A 27,066-nucleotide genomic window follows, 5' to 3' on the forward strand; every position below is an offset into this window, starting at 1 on the left:
CAGGAACCTGCTGCAGGGTGGGTCTGCACAAACAACAAGGCTGGGTGAATAAATCAGGTCTGGCTCTTGGCTTCCCTGCAAGAAACCTTCCATTAAGGCTCCACTGGATATTTTTGGACCCCACCTGTCTATTTTTAGGCGGGATAATTAATGCTGAAGGAAATAAGGAAAAAAGTCAAGTTTTAAGTCCAGGAATGGAAAATTTGTTATTCTCCACAAAATCACTGTGGTTAAGGAGATCAAAAATGGAAGGGTTGTATTTCAGGAGTAAAAATATGCTACAAGTCACTGTAAAAATCGCATGCTATGTGGTGTTTGCTAAGAGAGGGGAAGCTTTTCAAGGCGACAGCACTTCACCACTTAACTGCTATTAAATAGGAGTAAAGGCACAGCTGAATGGCCAGCTTTAAATCACAGCTGTGCAGTGGCTGTGTTTTTGGCTAGCTCTGGGCTGTGCTCAGGCTCCCACTTCTCTGGGTGTTGTGATCTTTTGGCTTTGGGAGGGGCCAGCTGGGAGCTGAGAACATGCCCAGGCCTGTGCATGGAGTTACACAGTGAGACAAAAATCACAGCCAAGCTATGCAGCACCCTCAGCAGGTCCTTCAGATAATCTGTCTGAGGTACAGGGCTATTGTAAAGCCAGAAAAGTTGCTTTAAGAACTGAGATAGGAGATTCTGGGAAAAAACCCCACCCTTTTGGATACAGAAGCTGAAATATTATGGACAATGTGTGCAATGCTTTCAAAATCCTGCTGCTTTACTGATATCAATGATTTTTGGATTCACATCCCTCAGCCTTATGACAGAGTCCTCTCTCAATGTTCGTGCTACCATAGAAGAAAAAGGCTTTTCCTCAGCCATCTTCTGTTCCTGTGCTCACATCCCAGCGCTCTCCAAACAGCAGCTGCTTCAGAGCAGGGTGTCCTTGCTTGCCTGCTCAGCACTTCTGCACAGCACCTTGCAATCACACCCAGGGATGGCATCCTCACCCTCCTCCAAGGAATAACACTGGCTCTCTACTGTCCAATTGCAATCTACATGCACTGTTACATACACAAACCTTTATACTGTAGGGGTCACCTCAGTCTAGACTCAGCCCAGCTTGTCAATTCCTGACAGCACAGGGAACATTTGTGGGAGACACCTGACACAAGTGGAACATATTGGGGGAAGCAGTCAGGATCCAAAGCCGGACCTTCCTTTGAGGTGCCTCTAAAAAGAGTTGCTTTGGGGAGCATCATGCAAAAATTATCTTTTTAACTTAGAACTGCCATTTCCTGCCACTTGGGAAATGAGCTCAGTGAGTTCATGCAGCTCCCAGGTGGCAATGACCAAGCAGCAGCCACTGCCATGGACATCTGTGGATATCACCCAGGGACAGAGCTGACATGAACATGGGTGTTTCCTCCTTAGCCACATTCTGCTCCAAATAAAAGATCTGGATGCTGTAGCAGAATTAGCGCTGCCTGTAAGCACAGCCCTGCCTAAGAGCCATCTTCCTTCCTGGATGTGTCCCACTCTCTCAACCCTACAAATTCTTAAGTTATAATGGCAAATTTGTACCACACTTGTTAACACATTAGCTAGCCTTCTGGAAAGTGTTTGTCACTGTACTCAAATCCACCTAGCACCCAGAAATCCTTGAAAATTATCAGAACAAGTAATGTGTCAGCATGTTTTTTTACTTACTAATTAAAATGTATTAACAGCTGGCTCCTCATGAGCCATTGCCATTTGCTCCACCTCCTGCCTCCTCAAATGATCCAAGTTTTTCATTATAATTGGCAGATGAAATCTAATCTAATGCCACATTTCAAAGAAACTTGACTATACCATGACTTACAGGCTGTTGAATCTTGTGGAAGAGGAGTGGATGCTTGGTTCTGCCATCCTTTTATTTCAGTCACTCCAATAGTTTTCAGCCTTTGCAGGCATCCTGGAGATGAGTTCCTGTAGAATGAAGAAAATAAATTAATCATCATTCTGCACAGCACTGAGACATAGCTTTTCTGTTCAGATGCTTCTGTAACCTTCTTGAGTGAACACAGTGACTTAACATTTTTCTGTGCAGAAAGGCAGTATTTTGCAAACATAAAATGGGGCACAGCAGAGGGCAGGAATCCTTTATGAATTTCTCCAGCTCAAGGAGCTCAGGTAACTGCCTTGGCCTTTGCTTTATCAAACAGATTTCTCTTATGCTGCAAATAGCTAAACATTTGGGCAAATACTATGGTTGCACTACTACTACTACTACTGATGTTCCTTTTTTTTGGTCTCAGATTCACAGCACTCTGTGAGTTTTGATTATTAGTTGTTTAGCAGTCCTGTATTATGTCCTGTATTATAGTCTATTATTATAAGGTCCCGCTGTAGCCCTCTAAGGCTTTCTCCTTGAAGAGGTTTTCATCATCCCTCCTAGGAGGCACATGGCTGGCGCATCAGCCACAGCTTCTACTTCCACTTCAGAATCCTTTTGCCCCTCTAGTTCTTCACTCAAGCTACCCCTGGCCTTTTTCCTTCAATTATTGTGCTTAAGGGGCAGCCCCTGCAATGCCCTCTCCATTTCCAGTGTGTCCCTGGTCTGGTGCAATTCCATTGTCACCATTTCTGATGTGCACTGAAATTAGATAAGGGAGGATCAGCTCCTACAGCAGGCCAGAGAAACGAAATCTTTCCCACAGGATTTGTACATGCTCTTGATCTGAGGTTTCTAGCAACGTTAGGCTCCTTGAACTACTTTTGTTTTGCTTCCTCTGAGGTAACAGTATTAACAGCTTGATTTCAGCATGGTGGAGTTTTGGGAAAGAGACTCAATTTGCTCTTTTAAATGGCAGCAGCACACAAGGTTGTGCTTAGCCAACTCCCCCCCCGCCCCCCCCAGGCTTGCAGCAGCCCCTTATCCTTGTCCCCTGCTTCCTCCCTGGGGTTTGGGATCTGCCCAGCATCACTCAGAGAGCACACAGAAAGCACAAACAAGAATTCAAGCAAACAGGTACTTTAGAAATAAGTTAATTTTATTGAATAGGCATTGTAGCTTCTCTCAGATTCAAATAATGGAGAAGCCAATTCACACAGATTACAGAGCTATCAGTTACTTTGAGTAATCTTTCATAAAAGAAAGAAATTAAATACAGTTCTGCTATAAAAAGTGCGACAGTTATAACTGGAAGTTTTTCAAAACAAAAGCAAGTTTTACTACCTATTGCAAAAATTGGTTTAGTGCTTTAATACTTTACAAAGTAACAATCCAACTGCTAAAAACAGCTCTTACACATCATCTTTGTCAAAGTATGGATCAGATTAAAAATGACATTTAAGTTGAATTTGAATGAAAACTGTATGTAGAAAAGGTTCTCAAGAACTCACACTTTTCACAACAAGAAATATTCCTTATGCTTTAATGTTAATTAATGCTCCTGTTTCTTTTGAACAATGGATTTAAACAATATGGCAGTCAGCTTAAAAATGATCGACTGTTTTCTTTGCAGACAAAAGTGACTGCAACCAATTGTGTTTTGAAATTATGCATAGGGAGGGGAAATGGGAAAAGATAAATTAATTCCTTTTTGCATGAAAATGGTCAAACAAGAAAACTGGAAAGTATTTCAGCTTTAAATAAATTTCTGTAGTTTCTATTACATAGTTTATGGAAAGCCTAAATCAGTATTTGCTAAAAGAGTCTAAACTTAGAGAAGGCAACAAGAAAACTCAGACTCTGAAAAATGAGAAGGGTGGTAAGACTATGAAGAAGTTGAATTCTCAGCCAACCAAAATCAATTAGACTTACTTTATCCCTTTTAAACATTTTCTTAAGCCCCAGTGAGAGCCAACTACTATCTTTCTTTGAAATACAGACTTCAAGTACAAATACATTTATTGTACATGTCTATGTGTTAAAAAAGCTGAGTTTGCCAGGTTATTAGATAAAGTCACATTACCAGTCCTGATATTTTAAACTTTATATAATTAGCTTTGATTATAATTGAACAGAGACTCTCAGTTAATGAGTAAATAAACTTCTCTAAACCAAGAGTGTGACATCTGTGTTACTTTAATTCTTGTTTGGGGAGACAAGTCACTTTGTGTGCAAACTGAACTGAGAAAGCCAAATCCTCTTTATTGGAAAATCTATCACAGGCTTTAAGGACAAAGAGCTTTAGAATTTGTCTAAGAAAGTAAAAAATGAAAAAAAAAGTTAGCAGTAGGAAAAGAGATGTACAGACAGTTGGGGGAGTGGGCATATTATACAACAGCAACACTAAAGTCATGATGAATTAACTACATATACCTTTTGTATATAATACTTCAGACTGTCCTTCAAGCTTTGCCATGTCTGAGAGGCATTGGTTTTAACCAAAGTGTACCAAATGGCAGAAGTACATGTAAACAGCAGTGATACTTTCAATGGTTCATTCAACTTTTTCCATACAAAAATGTTAGTCACAAGAATCAATGAGGAAGAACAAGGCCTCCCAAGGAGAACAAAGTCTTTCAGCCCCACAAGAGACAACTTCAAGGCATTATGAAATGGTCATAACAGTATTTTATGTCTTAAAATTGAATGCAAAGTAAAACCCGAGATGGATTCCAAAAGGAAAACAAGCTCTGTGCAGATTTTAAAAACTGCTTCCTAGCTGAATCATGCTAAGCCTGGCACGTTACAAACACAGGAGTCAGAGGCTAAGAGCAATGGGCACAGACACAGGTGACTGCTCCTTCCCAGGAAAGAGCACAAACCTCATCTCAGTCATTGGGATGGAGTTTTATACAAAGCTGTCAAAGCTGGCCTAGAACACCATGGCTGTTAACTCGTAGCTGTTTAGGTCTGTGTGACTAATTTCATCCATTATTTAGTCTAGGCCCAAATCCTGTTTGTTCTCCTTGGTTATGGTGAGTGAGCAGAGTTGGGCACCATGTGCATGCAAAGCTCTCCGAACGGCTCCGGGGGAAAAGCATTTCTGTACTGTACACACACTGTGCATTATACAAAGACTGTATTTACAGCACTCAGAACCTTGAGCAAATAAACAACAAAACCATTGCTTCGTTTTTGTTAGTATTAAAAGTGCACACAATTTGCAAAGTTGAGATGAGAGCGCTTCTGTCACGCCCACATGGCTGTGTTTCAATTTGTACCTGATTGCAAAGCCCGTTTTTAAGGGGATGTGGGGCATTCTCTGAGCCTGAGATGCCATGTTTTGCTGCTGCATCTCCTGCATATTTTAACCAAAAGCATGGGGAAGAGGCTTTTTGTTACTTAAACCTGGAAGCAAGTGGCAAAAAAGGCAGTGTTCCACTTCACCTTTACTACAAAGATACTGTTCAGACACTTTGAGCCAGAATGAACTGCATCTGTGTTAAAGGCAAGAATAACCCAGCCCTGCTGTTTTGGCTACGGTGGCCATGGCTCTCAGGCTTCATCAGGCAAAGGTTCTGTCCCAAGGGGTTCTAATTTTACTCTGTGCCAAAGCAATTACACGGAATTTACCTATAAAGGTGGCTTTTACTTCTCAGAAGGGAAAGTGCAACTCCAGTGTAATTTCATTTTCATGTTTATATAGATTCCACGTTTGAAAGAAGGAAGACTGGATGATTAACATACAAGCTTAATCTTTGAACTTCCCCTCCCTTCATTTTTTAAAAGAAATGGTATTTGAAAGGGGCAAAATGAAAATGAAATACTCAATGCACATTGGAATTAGGCACTGTTTAGTTCCAACACTGGATCATTTTTTTGCAATCTCAGATGATTCTGCCACTAGAATTTTCTTTCTTTAAGAAGGGAATTTCCTTTTCTCCCTTCTTCCCCAAAAGAAAACCTCTGCAACAAAGTAAGAGGCTGTATTAGATGCAGAGATGAATGGCAAACACATTTCTGTTTTCCCAGAATAATGGAAGATCTACAAAACATACCATTTTGACAGGAAATGGCTTTTGATACATCTTAACAGTTTTCGCTCTTTTTAGTATTTTGGTGCCCTGGTTACTCTACTAGCTATGTTTATCTCTTTGTTTTTACTCCATCTCCTCTTTTGACTAAGGTTTCCTGACACACTAACGCTTATCAAAGAATCACAATTTTTAAAAGAAAACTTTCTATTAAGATTACAGGGTTTCAGATGAATATGTCCAGAGACACACAGACTACAGCAGGCTTGAGTGTTTTACAGTCATGGTTAAATGAGGAAGTAGGACAGAGGCTGCATCCAGTTAAGTGACTCTCAGTCCCCAGAGAGTCATAATTTTAAGGCTGTTTGGAACACAGTGGCTTTTACCCACATGGCCTGTTCCACAGTGCAAATGTGCATCAGCCATTTCAATTCTCTTGGTACAGTACAGGCATTCAGGTAACGGGAGATAAACCAGCAATCAGAACAGCATATTCACTTGAGAGGAAAAAATCCAACCAGACAATATAACAGGATCATGATACCCAAGGAAAAAATATGGTCTTATTTCCCCACCCCAACAGTGGAATACTAGAGCCCCATTAAGAATTAAACAGTTAAACAATTCTGTGGTGTTTTGGTACAAGGCAAAGCTCTCCATTCTCACACAATCACTTTATGAATAAGCCCCATTATTTGTTCACACATGGAAAAATCACTAAAGCCAAAATGTAAATTCTATTGACTGAAAATAAATGTACAATGTTAATAAGGAAAAGACTTGAACAGTAACCTGGAGTAACACTCACTTGATTTTCTGAAACCAAGAGGGACCTTTTCTTCCCACAGAAATGGATGCTTAGTACACCTTAAAACCAGTCTATTGATCAGGAGAAAACCAGATGCACAATCATGAGGCATCCAGATTTGAAAATTTTGGTTGCAGGACATCCCTTAATAGCAATTCTTAAACAAACAAACAAATCCCAACAAACTAAGCCACAGAAGTCAGGGAATATTAAAAACTATTCAGACTTGTAATTTAACATATGCATCAGTTTGGGATGTCTTTTTCTTTGCACAGTTCATCAGTAATTGATATGTACAATACAAAGAACTATGAAGAAATATTATCTGAACACTTCAATCTGCAAGAAGCTAATGCATATTTGATACATATTAAGACAATGTATCTGCCAATTAGGGATGACACTTCTATGATCTACAGTGATTTTTTTCCCCCAGATGATTGCATGGGTTATTAATTCTTGATTTTCATTATGAAGGAATAATAAATAGCTGATTCTCTTTTTTTTTTTAAAAAAAAAAGCAAACTAATTCTGCTCCAATGGGTTCAGAGTGTATTATGAATGTCCCAAGTCAATCAATACCTGTGCAGAAATGTTTCATTTGGTAAGGAAATTTTCCAGGTGAATGTTTATTCAGAATCTGCTTATAAAAGTGGCTATTGGTAAGGACTGGAAGAGAAGAATTAAATAGAGAGGAACAGTGTTGTACCAAAATATATAAAGAAAAATTTAAAGCTTTTCAATTAAAAAAAAATTTGTATATTCAACTCACATAAGATACAGATGTGCACAACAGACAGAGCAGTTAGAAACAAGTACATTTACAAAGCTTTCTTTTCATGGTTAATTTCTACCAGCATTTCTGAAAGTAACCTACTAAAATGATGACCCTGTTTATAATAAAGGCGCAAAATATTGCTCTGTAGCGTATTTTGAAAATAATATAAAAATAATTTCTATATTACAATTTAAACTTGGCTTGTAAAATTCCAACATAATACAGCCTTAAGTCTACAAATAGAACATACTTACAAACACCTTTGTGTTGTTTTCCTCTCATTTTTAACAATATAATATTTTAGTCATATACACTGGAAATCTGTGTGCAAATTAAAATAGATTATTAGTGTCTGTTTTGAAATAATTTCAACTCTATGGTATAGTTTGGTGATCCTCTGCGTAAGCTGCCATTCCCTAAAACAAATATTCTTCAAATACACTGACAGAGACTTAAAATACACTAAGCTGAAAAGCCATCTACAATCAGCAACAGTTACTTTGCTTCTCTGGACCTATGTTTATCCAAGATTATTGTGGTTTCTGTTAACATATGGGTTTTCATCTGTGCAAAACACTCAGAGTTTTAGGAAGACCTGACTCCCTTACCAGCTTGGACTTTCATGCCCAGTTTGCAAGTATGTTACATGTCAACGAAGCACCTGATTTAAGGCCCCCACAACCAATGGGATTCTGTCCACACACAGCAGAGGACAGCAAATGTAGCCCAAAGAGGCCTAAGGCTTCCCTCTACTCCTCAGGCAAAATTCTCACTGATTCTCTCCTTGGAAGAGTAACGTCAGGCAGCCTGTGGGGAACAGACACTGTGCAGGCTCGGGCCTTGATCAAAAACATTTATTCCTTCCCTTAACACTTGCTGAAAGGCTCTGAAGATAAGCAGTCTCCTTGCTGTCAGGGAGACCATTCCCGTTGGTGAAGGTGAGCACCAGTGCAGATGTTTCAGATTCGGGGAGGTGGAGGGCAGTATTTTGTCAGATCTGTGCTGTGCATTTTTTGATATCTACACATTGATCACCCGAGGAGTAGCAGACCCTGCACGTGCCTCTGTGTGAGGAGTGGCCCTGCCTGGGCAGACACTGCAGCCAGGTGTCCTCAGGGCTTTCTGGGCCAAGCACCACTGCTCACATCAGCTCTCAGCTCCACAGACACCACTCAACACTCCACTTGGCCTGCTCAGACTGCTTAAGATACAAGCAACACAAACCTTTTCAAGTACAGCATCTTTCACTGATGCTCCTAATGTCATCTTTGACTTAGGAAGAAGCAACTAATTGCTAAAGAAAACTGGGATAATATTGCCATCGCATTTATAGAGCAAAAAGTCCACCAATTGGTTTAAAATCCAAAGTCAGAAGTTACTTTTGATAATCTACAAAACCTTGCAAATGAGCTGCTCGTTAGCCATATGCTACAACTGATACCAACTTCTGAAAATATATTTGTAAACTCTAACAGTGCATTATTAATTCTTTACAAAGCATTTTAAATGGCACTTTACTGAAACCTATTATGTATCACAGACATCCTCTGTTACAAACAGACCTTTGCATCAGAGTTTAGAACAAAGTTTAAAAAAAATGCATAATAGGTTTAAGCCTTTTTTAAATTAGGAAAACTGCATTTTCACACTTTAAAGGAATTCCAGCTTCCTTCAAGCTAAATCTCTCCTGGTGATTTTGGATCCATTCTGGGAATGAGTAGACTACCCAGTATTTACTCTGTATTTCTGAAATCTGGACAACAGTGATAAATGTTGAATCACTGTGAAGGAGAGAGGGGAAAAAAGCACATAGAAATGCAAAAATATGAGTGTGCATTGCAGCCACTTGGGCTAACAATGAATGAGCAGGGACCCCCCAAAGCAAAACTGACTTCTCTCCAGCTCTGGAGGGTGTAGAGAGGGCAGATCAGGCACAGAACCCTCTGGCCTATGAGCTGCATACACTTCCAGCTGTCAGGAAAAATAACTCAAAAGAGCACTCAAAGTACAATACAAAAATACATATGAAGGTAATTACCTCTAACATGGAGCTAAGGAATGACAATTTCTTTCGGTGCTGGTCAGTGCAACTCATGAACTCTCTAACAAAATAGGTAGAAAATTTTATAGCTACAGTCCTCTTTTAATGGGACAAGAGTCCATCGGGGGGGGCACAGTTTCTGCATGTTTGGTCTGTTCAACACCAGCTGTGGCACAACTGCCACAAAGAGCCCAGAAACAGAAAGAAACCTCCCCAGCCCCAGTATTACTTATCTAGAAAAAAAGGACAACTACAGGGAAAAGAGGGGTAGGTTTTAACAGACAAATTGCATTGTAGGCCTACAACTTCCTTTCAATTTAAAATGTTTTGGACAACAGAATCATGGGATGTTTGAGGAGAGTTCTAAAAGAAAACAGCAATTAGAAAATTATTCAAAGATATCCCAGCAAAAAGATTCTAAGGAAACAGGCACAACTAAAAAGTGTTCTGTCAGTATTTCATACAACAGGTATTTTAAAGTGAACAATTCTGTTGTGGTAAATATTTATCAAAATACCTGTGTCCTGAGGATGATCATGAACACTCAGGTTTGGTATCCTATACAGACAAGATGGATGAATTTCTCAAAATAATCTAACACACAGGTACAATGTACTCAGTAGTTCAGAACAGAGTAATTTACCTAAATGCTGACTGGTTTTAAATGTCTTTTTTTCATGAGCAGAGAATCAAAAATATACTACAGAAACAAATCCTATGAAAATGGGAAGCAGCAAAATCTCATGGTAATTGCTTATTTTTACAGATGTACTGCTTTTTTCCTCATTCAGAAAGGATATAACTCACTTAAATACACTGTCTGGTGTGGTTTGCTGCTAATGTAATATTTCTTAATCACAACTTTACAGAGAAATGATTCTCAGAGTATCACACACTACTGCTACTCTAATGCCCCAAGAATTCTTAAATATTTCTGGTTTTCCTGAAGTTTTATCCTGCCAGTTTTCCCAGTCTCAGCAGCAAATACAATCAAGTATAATATTTAATTTCTTTTAATATGGTCTGGCTTGTTTTAGCATAATTTGCAATCCCAGTTTTCTTTGACAATTAGGACTTAAATGTAATAATCACAACAGCAAAGCAAAACAGAACACTGCTTACCAGTGTATGCAACAGGAGACATGGGATTTGGAAGGTGCTTACCTTAAGGACAGAAGTCACACGGAGCTTTAACACATACCAATATTTTCCTTTTATGAAGGAATGAAAGTTCAGTAAGATTCAGTGTATGCTCAGTATACAGCAAGGAATATGAAGTACAGGTCTGGATTCATGGAACAGCTAACATGGCAAAGACCCTAACTTTTTATAGAAGTAGCCGAGGGACTTCTTTTGAAACCTCCCATTCAGCAGAAAACCTAAAAATATGGTCAATTTTAAGTGTGTGCTCAGCTCTACCAAGTTGGGACACTGGAAGAAGCTCACGTGTTTTTTCTCAAAGCCAGTACACGGCAGCAGAGGTTTGTGCATCTTGTTTTACAGGGGACTTTAGGCTTGGTTTCAGGGTTAATTAGGATTAACTGTATGCAAGTGAAACGGTGCCACCCATGTCAAGAATTAAAACTGGGCTGCAGCAGAAAAATGATCAGAAACAAAGACTCTTTGGCAAGGATGTTTCCTGTGTGGGCCAGAAAAGTGCTATTCCATAGTGAGGAAGGCAGAACTCCTGCTCTGCAGCCTGAGGTGGCAGAGTCAGCAGTCCTGAAGGCAGTACTTCACCTGTTCTGCAAAATCAGCTCTTAAAATGAGCCATTGTTTACAAGTGTAACACCACCAAAGAGCTCTTGTTCCTACATTCTGCCAGCTGATGGTGGAGGGGTGCAAAACCAGCCCTGTATCCCCAAAAACTTCCTCACGTCATCCATCCACTTCAACAGTATCTGCGGTGTCTGCTTTGCAGAAATGTTTCTGTGAGCAAAGTTTTATTTTCAAAAGTATTGCAAACACTTACATAAATATTTGGATATCAGACTTGTGCAAATCTGTGCTAGGAGCTGCCATTCCTGCTGGAGGTATTTTATAGCCATCTGGGAACCTCCTGGGGGGGGAGATGACTCACTCGAGAAGACTCGAAAAGAGGTGGAGCCAACAGCCTTCAAGAAAGGCTCAAGTAGTTACACTTGCAATAATTATCACTCAATAACGTTGAGAAGGAATAAGTAAATAATGATTAAGTTCGTGCACTAGCTAAGGGAATAAATTGATGCATTACATTTGTTTTGGCAAGCAGTTCAGATCTAAAATGATCCTAAATTTCCTAGCTGGTCATCAAATTTTCCGTATCTAGTATTTATTTTTTTTAATTTTAGTTTTAATATTTCTCTGCATTTTAACAGCAACAAAAATACTTCTGAAATTCAGGTGCAAAAAACTATACTGTGTGGGGGGCTTGGGGACATGAAGTCATAAAGAATTCTCTTATAAAACCTGTTTAAAAACTCAGTGCAAATTAAAGTGGCTCAAATCTGTTTTGTTTTTTTTTAATGAAAATATAGAAATAATTGGTAATAACTTTAAATTAGGAAGAGCTACAGCCCTCATGAATTCAGACCTTTCACTCCCATTTTTCCAGAATCATTCCATTTCAGACTGAAATAAGTACAAACATTAGTAGTAATGCAATATGCTGCCATGTTAAAAATGTGCAGTATGCAAAATCACTACCCTCCTGAAAAAAAAGGCTATGAAAAATTTAGGTTTTACTGAGGAAAAAATACTCTCAATAATAGCTATATCATTTCAAATGTCTGCAAGGCAGATACTACCCTATTACAACACCACATCTTCGCTAGTATGACTTTCTCTATCATTCTACTACCTGAGTGATGTCAGTGTAAATTCAGGCACCATTAGTAAATTTTTGACCAAACATATACACAGCACTGACAAAGGAGTAAACAACCCTTCAGCTTACCAGTATATGTAAAAAAGACACTGACAAAATGGAAAATAATATTTTTTTATGATAAATTAATCCTATTATTTCCTCATTGCCCCGGAAAAGCGAAGAGCTAGACACTATTTACTCATCAATCCTTTATTCTTTTTTTAAGGATTCCTTTTACTGCAATCCAACACTGTTTACTTTGTAAGTAAGAAAATGGTAAAACTAAGTAGTCACAGAAGAATCCTCAATGCCTGTGTCCCTTGCTGTCCCTCTCCCTGCGCTTTAACTCCTCTTTGTAGCAGTAGGAACAGTAATTTTCAGTCTCAGGACGACCATAAAAGGAACAGTTCTCCTTCTTACAGCGGTTCTGCTGGATGGAATAGATTGGGCAAACTGTGCTTCTGCCTTGGTTTTTATCGTTGTTGAGCCAGGTCTGAGGAGCGTCCTCGTCAGCGTACTCCAAGCAGTCTCTGATGTCCCCAGTGTTGAAGCCGTTGGTGTAGGTCTGGGACTTGTGTTCGGCAGGCCTGGCGTAGCTCAGCGACTCCACCGTGTTGACGGTGCGCATGCCGGGCAGGCGCGCGGGGCTGTAGCTCTGCGAGCTCAGCGACCGGTTCTGCTGCGGGTAGGTGGCACAGGTTTTCAGGGTGCCCACCACTGGCTTGTAGGTATCGTCCTGGAAGCTCGATGGCTTGGAGTTGACGTCATGCAGATGGATGACACTTTGCCTCTGAACGGGTGGGGTATGGCTATAGTGGGCAGACACCGGGATGGGGCCGCTTTTCTTGGCGCCGTTGCTGGGCGAGGAAAAGGAGCTGGGGGTGGGACTAGTGCGGTCTTTAAATTTTAAAACCAGTTGAGTCGTATGGCTTTGAGGCAAGACGGGTGATGCCCTATCCTGAGGAGATGTTTCTAATTTTTCTTTTGAAAATGCTTCTGGCTCCAGTTTCCTACTGGATGAGCCGTTCAGTGCAGCCTTTTTCTCAGCTTCCTTTCTTTTCTGCTCCTGCTCTGCGTTGAAGCGCTCCTGGGCACTGGTCAGGTAATAGCCGATCATCTCCTCGTGGAACTGATGCCTGTGACTGGTCAAAAGAAGGCCAGCAAAAATAAACTTTCGTTCACCCTGCATGGCAGCTCTCAAAATATTTAGGCTGAGTTTCACGTCTGTGCTGTACTTCCATGGGTCAGCCTGCTTGTCAGAGAAGGGTTTAGTGTTCACCTTTTCCGTGGGTGAGCTGCTGGCTCTGTCGGTGGGAGATGGAGTGGTCTTTTCAGATGGAGATGTGCTCGCAGACTGCCCGGATTCCTCTTTGCTCCCTTTGCGAGACTTGGACTTCTTCTCTTTGACTTTCTCCACTGTGTCACCGTTTTTTCCATTCCCTGAATTGGCTCTGCTCATCTTCCCGTGCACCAGACCTCCAAGACCACCCATGTTCTTTTTCAGTTTAATTCCCAGGGTTTTACTGAGGCTTCCTATTTTATTGGCAACTGAATCCGTCCTGGTTTTGTCTTTATCCTTCCTTTGTTTGTCCTTTTCTTTTTCTTTACCGTTTTTGCCATTATTGCCATTGGAATTACTACAGATGGAATCTCGGTCTGAGTCCATTGAATCAGCCAGAGACTGCACGTCTTCTCCAGCTGAAGCTGTAGGGGATTCTGGTTGAGCCAAAGGGGCCTGCTATGGAAAAGGAATTATAATTAGATACAGCAAAATCAGTTTCATACAAGAACTGGTGCAAAAATACCCACCCCGAATTCAATACAGATTTTGGTGTTGATTTTAAATATATTTTTTAATTTATGCACAGACATTTTTGACTGGTTTCTTCACTAAATAAAGCTTTTCTGGCTGTGCTTACTATGTATTTTGCTTGTTCCTACAGTAGCTTTTGGCTCATTTCAGGCACATTTGTAGAATCGAAGTCAGTCACTCAGAGGCCATGTGAAAGTCAGTGTCTGAGTCACAGGGAGAAGTGACTCTCCTCCTGCCCAGGTGAGCCAGGACAGGAGGATCAGCAGTGCAGGATGTCCCTGAGCCAGCGGGAAAGGAGCTGGGGAGGATGTGATGGAAAGGGAATGAGCTGCTCCTGAAAATTGTGAGGGGGATACAGCAAACATATACACAAACCTTTATACAGTATATTTAAAAATTGATTATGTTCAAAAGTCAGCTTATTTAAATTGACTTTTTGATTATTCAGGTCTCTGGTGCATGAAAATCAAAGGTATGATATACAAGGGCTAAACATCTCATCTGAAATATTAGACATTAAACTCAAACAAGGAAGCTGAGGAATACAATGATGTGTATTCATGTTTATTGGAGAGGCAATGCAGATAAAACTGGTCACAAGTCTGAGTTCCACTTTATATTTTAGGTAACATAATAAAACACCTTCCTTGAAAATGCAATAACATGGATCCTAGGGTACTTTAAAGTGGGACTTTGTTTATTTATTCCTGTAAAACAGCCTTGCTTTCAGGCAGCATGAAGCTCAAATCTGCTAGAGATGAATATGAAACACTCAACTAACTACAAGGACATGGGGAGGGGTCAGGTTTGTATGTGTATACTTCTGCTACAGAAATACCTGCCTGCTCTGTCCCTGGGCATTACGTGCCCTCTGTCCCAGGAATCCCTGAGCACCCCAACACCCAGCTGGGAGCAGAGGTATTATTCCCATGGAGCAGAGATGAAAGCGCTGCAGTGACCTGACTGTACTCCTGCAGCAAACGTGAGCAGGGAGAGGAAAGCCAGGTTCCACAAGGGCTCACCACTTACAACTGCAGGACCATTTTGACTCTCCTTTTTCTGATGAGGTAGCTGCTACTGTGGAAACTGTACGAAAATGGATTTTCCCCCTCTTGCAGCTTGTTAAAATACTTTCTCCTTTTGTGTTCTGGTTCTCTGTTCAAACCCCATCTGTGTAGGCTGTCTAAATCACCTCCATCCTCTCCTAGCAACCTTTTGCCTCCAGCCCAGCCCCTCCATCTATTCAATGCAATTTGCAGAGAAATTTGTAGCTGACTCAGTGCCAGCTGGGCATGGTTCTAAAACAGCTCTCTGGAAGAGGCAGGCTCCAGTTCAGTGCCAGTCTGTGGCCTTTTGTCAGCCACTCTAAACTGGGAGCTGTCCACGGGTGCAAATGCATTCTCAGAAAGAGAATAGTGACCTAACAGTGGCATCAGGAGAGTGAGACAAAGTTCTGAGAAAACAATGGTGAGAAAAGGTTTCTTTAAACTACACAGACTACTGAAACATGCAACAGAAACGTTAAGCTAGAAGACACATTTCAGCAAAAAATATACAAGCAAGAGTGTTATTAAAAGAAATAACCAGATAAATCTATGAGCCTGATTGGTGTCAGTGAGCCATGAGTGACTGTCCCTGCTGCTGGGACACTGAGGTGTTTCCAGGCAGCCTATCCTGCTGTGCCTTGTATCTCCCATGTTGTGGGACCAAGGGGGAGTTTACCTTACCCGTGTCTCAGATGGGATGCGGATCCAGGTTACATTCATGTAGCTGTGCAGAAGATTAAGCTTTGCCTCAAGAGACAGAATCAAACTAAAGATGAAAAAAGAAGGGAACAAACAGTCAAAAAGGCTGAAGGAAAAAGCAATACTTCATAACAGGGAGAGATGTAACAGCAGCCTGATTGTGATGGTCAGCTGAAGACCCCCCCATGTCTTCTGCCATGTAACCAGAGCACATGAACCAAGCCCTTGCTGTTAGCAGCTCTCCCAGTACTCCAACCAGATACAGCTCAAGACATTTTACTGCTTAACACTGAAGTTACAGAAAGGTCTTACTTGGCCAGTCTGGTGTTATCATTGTCATCTTTTCCCCACTCCCAGTCTTTCCCAGGATCGACCGCAAAGTGCAAAGGCAGTAACTTGTGTTCAGAGTCAGTCAGGGGGATCACCGCTGAAGCAGAGAAGAAACAAGGATTGGGGTGGGGGGAACAACAATGACAAAGAGAAGAAAAGACTCAGCTGTGAAAAGCAGAATTGCTGCTTCAAGAAGGGCAGAATTTGAGTGTGCTGCAGAATTGCCTCATCCAGAGCACCACAAATGATTTATACCAGGCTCCATTTGCCTGTTTTCATGTTTGTGCAATAAAGGAGAAGAGGGAGAGGTTAATACACTGATTGCTCCTGCAGTGAACGATAGTCACCTGTGGAGGAGGGGAGACCTCTGGAGAGAACCACATGGCCATTTGTACTGTACAATCAACATTTCCTGGAGACAGAGCCATTAGAATAGCAGAAAGCAATAAAAAGTTGCAATATTCCTGCCTGTCTCTCAGAATCAGACATTCACATGCATGTTAATTACTTTGTTTTTTTAGTTTAGTATCTTTTTATTTTCCACTGTCAAAGAAATAAAAATACACTGATATCAGCATTAAGAAACAAAGCAAGAGGCAGCTAGAGCGATTTTGGATTCAAATTGAATTAACATAATTGAAGAGAAGAGATCAACACATAAATGGGTTAAGAGGTCAGTTTGAGGCCGCTGAGTGAGTGCAGTGCAAAGGCCTTTTCTGCTCTTACAGCCCAGCACTGCTGCCCAGCAGTTTTGCTCCTCTGCTCTTCCCCTCTCTGCTCGGGCTCTGCCCTAATGACTCTGCCTCTTAATGACTCTGCTTTATGCTCAGCATGCAGGGAGCACACTCAGATGTCACAGAGTGTCTATCATTTGTCACCAGCAAGAAACTAAGAAAGAAAAAAACAATGTTAGCTTTAATTAAAGCCACCAATTCTCTTCCTTTTGACTAGGAAACTACATAAAAGCTATTGAGGGCCTGGGTAGGATCCTCAGCATGGTGCAGATCATTGCTGCTCCCCTGACAGCCAACCAAGGAGTTTACCTTTCTGCACTAGAACCCTTCAGGACTTGCCCTGGGCATTCATTCCAGACAATCCAAGGGCAGAGGAACCTGGAGAAGCCACCCAAACACTATGGCGCTCAGTTACTGAAACCTGACTGCACTCAGGGGTTGAATGCTGTTTGTCACCTTTCTGCAGTGCAGCAAACCCCCGCTGGCAAAGGGACGCGCACCCTTTCGCTCACACACTGTCCCCCCAGCCCGCCAGCCCCGTGGCTGCGGGCGGGGCCGCTCCCGGTGCCTGTGCCGGTCCCAATCCCAATCCCAATCCCAATCCCAATCCCAATCCCAATCCCAATCCCAATCCCAATCCCGATCCAGGCTCAGCCGCCGCCGCTGTTCGCGAACTGCCCGGAAAGGCCCAAAGCGGCCCAAATCCCGCGGGGCGGCTCCCCCTGCCGGCCGTTCCCGGCATGAACCGCACAGCCAGCCCCGCCGGCCGCACTTCCCATATCCCGCCGCACTTCCCAAAGCCAGCCGCACTTCCCAAAGCCAGCGGCACACACAGCGATACTGCACGGCATCTCGGCTCCTGAGGGAAGCTCGAGTGCCTAAGCAGCGAGGCTGAGTGTACAGTGCAGAATACCCTGGGCAGCAAGGGCCTGGCGCACGGGAGCATCACAAATGTACAGCACCTGACAAACGAGTACACTTTTAACACTCCCTGGAGAAATGCATTCAGTAAAATTATTACAACAAAGAGGCTGGAATGACTGAGAAAACAACTAACTGAATGTGTTTCACAAGGAAAACACATATTCTGCCAATTAATTGAATTACCAGCAGGCACTAACTGGACTAACAGCTGACCTTGCAGTGCAACAGCTCAACCATTTAAAGGAAGAAGGCAACTTAGGAAAGTACAATATTCTAAGTTCACAATAGTTCCCTTCTGGTAGCACTTGATTTTACAGGTACAGCCTGGTAAAGAACTGCAGATGTAATCCTAGGACAGGTGATGCTGAAAAGTTTGCAGCAAACTTCCAGAGTTGAAGCAATCTTTCTTTGGGATGGAAATTTCTAAATGTAAATGTGACTTTTTTCTTTATGGGCAGCTTGACACTAACTAATTTTCACATAGTTCAATACATAATATTTATTTAAAGTAAAAAAAAATTAAAAGAATCCTTTTTTTTTAAAGCTTGCTATTTCTACCGATACTGAAAATACCAATTAAAATGCTTAGCGATACTCCATTTTATTAAAATATGAAATTAAGTATTAAACAAAGCTTAGAGCTGATTGTCTGTAGAATGTCACTGTTGTCTTAACTCCTGTATGCATTCTGAGCCTCCATCTTCACCCAGAAACCATTCACTTCCAGTTGAATGCTGTGTCCCCATTCTAAGGTATAGTCTGAGGCTGGTCTGAAGCACTGCTGTTCTCATGCAAAACAAATCTGCTAAAGTGAGGGAGCTTGAAAATTCTGTCTTCACTGTAAGATATTTCCTCTCTCAGGGAACTTTGATAACTGAGGTTTAGTGTAGGAAATTCCCCAGGTTCCTGACAGTATTTTTATGTCATGACTGCAGGCAGGATCCATCCCACCCCACAGACTGCAGCACCTCCCTGCCACCCAACTCCATCAGGGTTTGCAGCCTTGGTTGGTCCCACTTGGCTTTGGCTGTCTAGCTGGAGCTACACTACTCCAAGCACAATCTAGCAGCCCTAATTCCAACAGGTGGGATAAGTGACAAGGGACAGCCACTGCTTGGTCCACTGCAGTCTGAGACACACAGTGAGGACTTTGCTGCCATTCCCTAGCTGGGTGTGCTGCCTTCTGTGCTGTGAAGGAAGTCACAGCACTTCCCAGCTCTCATCCTCATGCCTCAAGTGTCACTATTCATCCAAAAAAACCACCACTTTAACTATTTCTGAAGATGCCAGTACAATAAAATGCTGACACAGAGACTCACACAGTGCTGCTCAAAACCACTGCCACACCTCTCAGTTACTCAGACTGAGCACGGCAGTGTGGGAAGCTCCAAGCAGTCTAAGGGGCAGCTGAGACCTATTCTGTGTTTTCTGGAAACAAAGACACAAAATATCTGCATTGCTAGAGTCTGCACAAATATACAAGTATTTATTGGTTTTTAATCAGACACTGGATTTCAAAACCAGAGGGCCCCTGGTGACCATCAGATTGCCAGGGGCTGTGTGCTGGTAAAAAGAGGATATGGATGTGTCAAAATGTTTTAAATCCTCCCTAGGCAAGGGGATATTAACATGTTTTCTCTTTATATCTACTTATGGCAGTGTTTAAAATGATCTGATACAGGACTCTATGCCAAAACACAACTTCAGGCATTCACACCAGTATTTATTTGACCACATATATTTCTCAAATACAGACATACTGTCTCCTCCACCAGAGCGCTCAGCAGCTGCTTAAACATGTGTGTATATACCCGCAGTAGCTCAGCCAGCTTCAGAGGCTGCTCCTGACACTTGGTTAGAGCATAAATTCTACAGGTTATGAATGGCCTGGCTTGCCAGGATGACTCTTGTAAGAAGTGCAGCTCTCAGCTGCACCCTGACAGCTCAAATCTGCCCATGTGCTGTGGCACCTGTGCCATTGTTGCTGACATTGCACAACTGTGGCTCTCCCTGTGTGCCAAAGCTGCTCTGCTGGCAAGGTGCAAACCCCAGGCACTGCTGGAGCATTCCTGTGCCAATGTCCCTCATGTCACAGCACGTGGAGGACAGCAGCAATGCTGTAGTTGCTGCTGGACTGCTGCAGTCTCCAACAGCAACCAGCTTGGCAGCTGAAAGCTGCAGCATTCCCTTCATCCCAGAATAAATGCCAAATGCTCTCTGCTGCTCCACACAACTGAAGCCTGAGCATTCAAGGCTGTGCAGTAAGAGAGGTACAGTCAGGTCACACAAAACCAACACCACTTTGATTCGCCAACCCTTGTAATTAACCTGTATTTAATGTTTCTGATGCTGTGCTGGATGTTTGGTAGGGTTTTCTCTCCCAGCACCTTTCCTGTGGCAACACAGGTGTAGGAAGATCCCACAAAAAGGCAGTTTCTAACCTCAAGAAGGATATTTAACATTATTGTAATGTTATTGCTTTTGTAAGACCTGAGTTCTGAAGGTAGATAGATGTGCCTGAGATAAAGGAGGTTTCTGTCAGTGCTGATACTATTCCAGTTGTTAGAAAGGAAGAAATGGACTGTGCCATTGTCTTGTGATGAGGCCACTCAGACTCCTAAACATGGAGCAATAAAATTTAGAGAGCATTGTTTCCTTTCTGATAGATAAATACACCTACAGGCTAAAGAAAGTACTTTGTGCTCTGTATTAAATGTACTGAATCACAGCCAGTGTTGCTGTGATTAAAGCATACCTTGTTCTCTCTGTTGGTCTTTTTGTTCCATGGAGACAAGAGCAGAGAAATGGGCCTGATCATAGGCCAGCACAAGAGGTGAGCAATGGCATCTGTTTGGTAGAACTTCAAGTGGCAAATAAATTCCTCCAAATGGTATTGGTGCAAACGCTGCAGAGAAAAAGAAGACTTTTGTAACAATGTGAAAGAACAGAAAAGACTTGTAAAAACAGTAGTGCTGCAATATTTTCAGAGCTCCAGGAGAGCAGCTTAAAGTGGGGTAATCAATGCAGAAAACAGTCACAACGGGTAAAGTTTCATTATAAAAATGTCAGGAAATATAAGAACAATAAGGAAACCCTTCTACTCTTACATAATTTTCTTTGCTCTAATTGTTTACTAGTAAAGATATTATGGTCTTATAACAAAATCTGATGACTCTCACACATGTAAGCAGATTTGTACTTCCTGAAATGCTTCAAGGTAGAATTATTTTCAAATAATCATCAGTAAATACTGTTAGTTCCTTTGGTAACATGCTCTGCTTGTGCTTTGCATTAACAGATTTCTGTAAGGAACATTACAAACATGTTTATAGTCAACACATTTCATCACACACATTGCATATATAAGAATGTACATAAACATGTATATATGATAAAGTTAAGGAAAGACTAAAAAAAATTCTATACATATAATTTGAATGGGATGCTTCATCTGGAAGGGCAGAATTTTCCTTTGAAAGATTTTACGCTTGTTTATATATATATAATTATGGGAAACAGCAAGTTTGGGAAGGAAAATTCTCTCAATGCTTCTGCTTCCAAACAATTATTTCTCCTTTTACTACAAAAACATGAGTCTTTATTGCAGAAATATTTGCAAGGTAAGCTCCCCTCATGAAGCCCTCATGCTGACTGTGACCAATCACTGTGCTGTCTTTCAGGTGTGTTTTTAAATAACCTACAGAATAATCTACAACTATTACTTGTAGTTCATAATTCATAATGGAAATTGAAATTATGCAGCATTTTCCTGTGGAAGTAAATTTCTGTAAACTCCATCACCTGCTTCACATCCTCCTTTAATCAGCCAAACATCCCCCTTTAATCAACACCCTATCATGAATTAGTATTCTGTTAGTTCATGGTAGAAAGTGAGATGAATCTAATCCTCTGAGTCCTGCTCAGACAGCGTCCAGCTGGCTCCACATATGGATCTAACATTTGTATGCTCACATGTGCAAACTGAATAAAACATTCTGGAAACTTTGGAATGAGAAGCTGCAGAGGAGTCATTAAAAACAAAAATCCAAGACACACACATTTTATATTAGATTTTTTGAAGTTGGATTAGATTGATTTCTGCAGAGTTTCAAGAGGCACCAAAATAACATGGCAAAATTAGAACTTTTTTCACTTAGACCAGAAATGTATTGTGTTCTGTAATTTGGTGGTTATTTAAGTTAATAGCAAGTATCTAGGATAAAGAGATTTTCAGCAAGGCATATATAATTATCCTGTGGTTTTCAAGTTATCTAATAGTAATGGACTGAGCATCATTGTGTGCTTTTTTCCTTTTCTTTTAGAAAAAGGCAGCAGCCCTGCCATAAACACTGGTATGTTACAGCTGGGTCTTCCAGTTGATTCCATTTACAGAGGTGCAGAGATCTCTAAAGAAAGCTCTTACCTTCTCCCCCTGAGTCTCTTAACATCGTGTCTGCTACTACAACAATGGGTCTTCTCAAGATATGGGCTAAGACAAAAACATGGAATTCTTCCAAGCTCTCATACACTGGATCTTCTGCATTGTCCACTCTGGAAGACACAGCATTGAGACTACATGAAGCAGCTTGAACCAATCACTGAAACTTCAGTGAATCAACACACCCCAGCAGCTACTACTTCTTCACTGTCACTTATAGCCCCACTCTTCAGAAACCTGTATTGCAATTACTGAAATAGGTACAAAGAAATGTAAAGGAAAATGCATTTTTAATAATAATAATAAAATAATAGCATCATTAAAAAAAAAAAGTTTCCAGCTAGTATCACTATGCTTTAGATCAGCCCCACAATCTTCCAGGAGATGGAAATCCCCAGCACCTTTGAAAGCCAACCTATAAAATCAATTATCTGCCAAACAGATCATTCTTTTATCTGGATTGCAAGAATAAATCTGTTAAAGTCGCCACTTATCCCCTTTCTGTTTTGCTAGTTTAACATCATGAATGTCACTACCACATTTTGAAGCTTTGCCTCTGCTTGGAAAACAAAAACAAACTAGATGGAAGAAGACTGGAAAATGGTAGGGCTGTGGGAAGCAGACAAAAGTAAAGATGATAAATCACTGCTGAGTGCCACTTAAAAATATAATACAGCCAGAGCACAGCTTTTGTGAGCCCTGACAAAGAAAGGTGGGCAAGGTAACACAGGCACAGTCCTGAATGGAGGCAGCACCTGTTCTCATACTGCCAGCCATGCAGGGAACTTCCTGAACTGACTGGGCTTCATTTTCTGTGTGTGTGAAGAACAGTAACAGAGCAGAAGTGTCTGGACACCGCTCTGGAGTGTGTGGGACTAACACAACCACCTCTCACAGGTCTGACAGCATCCAGCCCATCCTTGGAACTTCACTTTGAAATCTTTCATCCCAGCCTGGGAGCACAGCAGGATGGAAATGATCACCAGCAGGCTGGGGCAGGACACATTCACAATGAGACACCTCTCCTTCCCTGAATCCCTCCTCCCACTACCCAGACTTATCGGGAACTTTTTCCTGATGTTCAAACTAAATTCCCCATTTTCCAGTTTCTTCCCATAATCCTTACTGAACTCTTCTCCACAGGTGGCTGTGACAGCTTTTCAGCATTTGCAGTCCATGCTGTCACCTCAGAGTAGTCTGTTAGCCAAAAGGAACTCAGGGGAATCATGTTATTGGCAAGAAAACATGCGAGAAAGATTTTCAGCTATCTTCTCACATTAGTATTTCTAGCCTATCAGTCCTAATTTTTTCCTTCAGATCCTCTAATTATTCCTCATCTCCTAGTTAGTGAGGTTTCTAGAAGTGAAAGGCATATTCCAGATGCAGCTGTATCAGAGGGATTTCTATCCCTTTGATCAGCCGATGCCATGCCTGACTGCACAAACTCCAAAATTCCGCTGGGCTTTTTGACTCTTCAATATCACATCACCACGTTGCTTGATTCAGTGTCTCTGATCATACTCACACATCTCAAACCCTTCTCTGCTGTTACACATCCCACTGCTCACTGCCACAGGATCAGAGTGGCTGAGTGCAGGGGAGCACCTTATTCAGCCCCTGCTCCATCAGGGCCACCCAAAGCCCCAGCCCTGGATTGTGTCCAGACAGCCTTTGGGTGCCTCCAAGGAGAGAGACTTCACAGCCTCTCTGGGAAATCTTTTCCATGTTCAATTTTATACCACTGCTGCCAGGGATTCATGTGGCCCATTTTATATTATTTCAGTGCCACTTGCTGAGGATTCAGTATGAATTTTCCTAAAGATTAACGAGAATGAAAAATCATCATTAACAAGTATCCATAGCAACCTGCCACATCCTTTGATCCACTGATCATTCCACTTTTTTTCAGGGATTTTTATGTATGTTGGCTGCATGGCCATGAAAACTGTGGACAAAATAATTTCGTCAATAAAACATGGAAGCAAAGAAAATTTAAGAAACTGAAATTATTTCCTCTGTTCATGTAAAGCTAACTTTAAATAATGAAATCCAATTATATAAGAGCATGTAAATCTGCATTGCAGAATCCTGCTCAACCAGAGCACTCTGGCTAAATAAATTATCTCTATTCAAAGAGTAAATTAATAATAAAACCAAATAAAAATAAAAATCTCAGCTTGACCTATGGGATCACTGGTATCTCCAGTCCAAACACAGCAGACACCTACTCAGCACTCCAAAGAGACTCCCTCTCTTATGGAAAATCCAATTTGTACTGCAGCCAATACTGAAAGAAAAGCTCTTTCAAAAAGCTGGAAGGGGAAAGTCACCTACCCTGCTGTTCCACCTGGCTGGCTGCTGCTCTCTTGCCTGCAAACTCTGAGCAAGATCTGTTCTCATGTCCTTGGATTTCCTTCTAAACAGCGCCCTGTGGTATCCCTGCTTTCCTTCCCCACACACAGCTCCAGATTCTCAGTCCAACAGACTCTAACAGCTATTCTGAGTTTAGGTCTTGTTTTGGGATTCACACAGAGCAGACAGCATTCCCTCAGACAGCTGAGCTGCACTGAAACAACACCACAGGGATAAAGTTCTTCAACCTGCTCATTTGTCAGAAGCAGGAGATCAGAATACACCTGAGTTCATGGCTCAGTTTGCCACCATTCCATTTCTGACACCTTTCTTTTCCTGCTTAACAATCCCCAAATGAAAACCAGCACAAACCACAGCTGCAGCTGTAGGTGTAGGAACCTCTCCTTTCATTTCCTTACAATGTTTGTCAGCAATGAGCTTCAACTCAAACACAGGAAATTGCACTCTAGTGGGGCATTCTCTTTCATTCTTGAAGAAAAAAATTATCTTGAATGGACTAAAGGAAAGGAAACACAGACCGTCAATGCTTTGAGTTCCATATTTGAATCACCACAGCAATTTGGCTGTGCTTGGCTTCAGTACAACTTATGTGAGCTGAAAATAGGCCAGAAAAGAGGTATTAGCCTTTAGAAACTACAGCTAATAATCAATAAATATCTTATAATGAACCATATCTATCTGCACCCTATAGCTGCTGCATACACTGAACAGTTAAAAAGAAATAGCATTCCTGTAACAGACACCACATAAAATAAAATCATTTTATGGCAATGTCTTTTAAATGGTCTAAACGAAATTCTGTACAAGGTGAGGGTCTTGCATGGCTGCAGGAGCTGTGTATGAAGCACTCTCAATACCAAACCAAGTCCAAGTGTCTCAGAGGACACTTGCATTTGGGAGATCCTTCCTGTTTAAATGCTCTGGGTTTCTGCTGCATATAAAACTCCAACACCACACAGGAAGATTACAGCAATATTCCCTCCCTTCTTCCCCATTTTAAGTCCTGTGAATTTATTAATATAATGATAACAGCACAGACACAGCTAGGAGGTGACAGTAAATACAAATATAATCCACATCCAGAGTCTGTATGAGCTCACACCACAACAGCACCTGGGTTTTCAACAGTGAATAACAACAGGGATATTCACTCTCACACTGCAACAGGCTCTGACTGACAATTACACAGTGAAGGAAAGGGTTGGAATTTTCTTTTGAGCAGGATGGCAATAGTTAGGTTCTTAACAAAAAAACAAGGTACAAGATATTCTTAACAAAAACCAGGGTACAAGACATTTTCCTTTTCTCAGTGCAGTTGCTTCAATTCAGTACCCCTGCTTTTGCTGGTAAATGGAGATAAATGAAGCAATTATGTTAATCTAGAATTCATTTTTTACATTTACAGAAAGATGTGCAAATCTGTTTCAAAACAAGAATCTTCTTCATAATTAGTTTGCTCTGCTTTACATGCTGGAAACAGGAACTTTAGAACCAGGGTTTTCTGTTTCCTTTTTCTCTTTTTCCAACTTCCCAGCCTCACAATGAGAGTGCTCTCAAAGGAGAAATCTCTGGAAATTCAGTGACAATTGCTGATCTCCTTTGCACGTAGTTCACTCTGAAAAATAACTAAAAGGAGTTTGCAGGTGAATGAGGTAGCACAATTCCAGGCTTAGGTTTGTCACTGAATTCTTTTGAAGCAGATACAACTTCTGATGCTTTAGCTAATTCTGACACCAAAGGAAAATGTCTCATCTGCAGTTCAAAGACTGATGTGCAAGCTTGCTTAATATAGCACCTAACTAGAGGACATAATATACCCCATCTCAAAAATACTATTTTGATATTCCTTTTCCTTGTCAAGGGCCCTACTTTGAACATGAGATCATTAAACTGAGAAAATAATTCATTCTGCCACATTCATTCTGTCTTTGGAATGAACGTAAAGAGAAGTATATATTCACATGTTTAATAGGATAAGTTTCTTGATCCATCTTTCACTATTTCAAAGGAAAAATTAACTGTTGGCTATTTATATTTATTTTGACTTTATTTGAAAAATGGGTAACTAAAGGTAAACTGCCTGGCAAATATAACATTCGAGAGCATCTCTGACAAGAAGGTACTGAAACTACATGGTACAAGGAACATACAGAATAAAACAGAATAAGGGCAGAGTTAATAGAAATATGAACTAAACTGCATTAGAAAACTGAAACATATCGACAAGAAAATATCTACAAACATAGGAAACAAACTAGAGACTAAAATGAAAATAACTTTTTTTTTGCTTCAAATTATAAGCAAATGAGACACACTGTGCCTGACAATTTTCTAAGCAATGTCCT

The 27,066-nt window shown here is 41.1% G+C and overlaps 1 protein-coding gene across 8 annotated transcripts in view; it reads right to left on the reverse strand.

Moving 5' to 3' along the window:
- Nucleotides 1-2,993: 2,993 nt before the first annotated feature.
- OTUD7A (OTU deubiquitinase 7A) overlaps nucleotides 2,994-27,066 on the reverse strand; it is a 105,857-nt gene continuing 81,784 nt past the window's right edge. For 7 of the 8 annotated variants that reach the window (XM_085070820.1, XM_085070821.1, XM_085070819.1 and 4 more), the window contains 5 exons: nucleotides 22,334-22,461; nucleotides 20,666-20,815; nucleotides 16,235-16,349; nucleotides 15,905-15,989; nucleotides 2,994-14,102 (listed from right to left, as the gene is read on the reverse strand). In XM_085070820.1, coding sequence (XP_084926946.1) covers nucleotides 12,669-14,102; nucleotides 15,905-15,989; nucleotides 16,235-16,349; nucleotides 20,666-20,815; nucleotides 22,334-22,461 — 1,912 coding nt within the window. In that variant the 3' untranslated portion in view covers nucleotides 2,994-12,668. The remainder of the gene's footprint in view (nucleotides 14,103-15,904; nucleotides 15,990-16,234; nucleotides 16,350-20,665; nucleotides 20,816-22,333; nucleotides 22,462-27,066) is intronic. The other variant, XM_085070826.1, reaches the window with a different exon arrangement.

Source organism: Lichenostomus cassidix, chromosome 10, assembly GCF_008360975.1.
Source record: "Lichenostomus cassidix isolate B80296 chromosome 10, HeHo_3.0, whole genome shotgun sequence".
NCBI lineage: Eukaryota > Metazoa > Chordata > Aves > Passeriformes > Meliphagidae > Lichenostomus > Lichenostomus cassidix.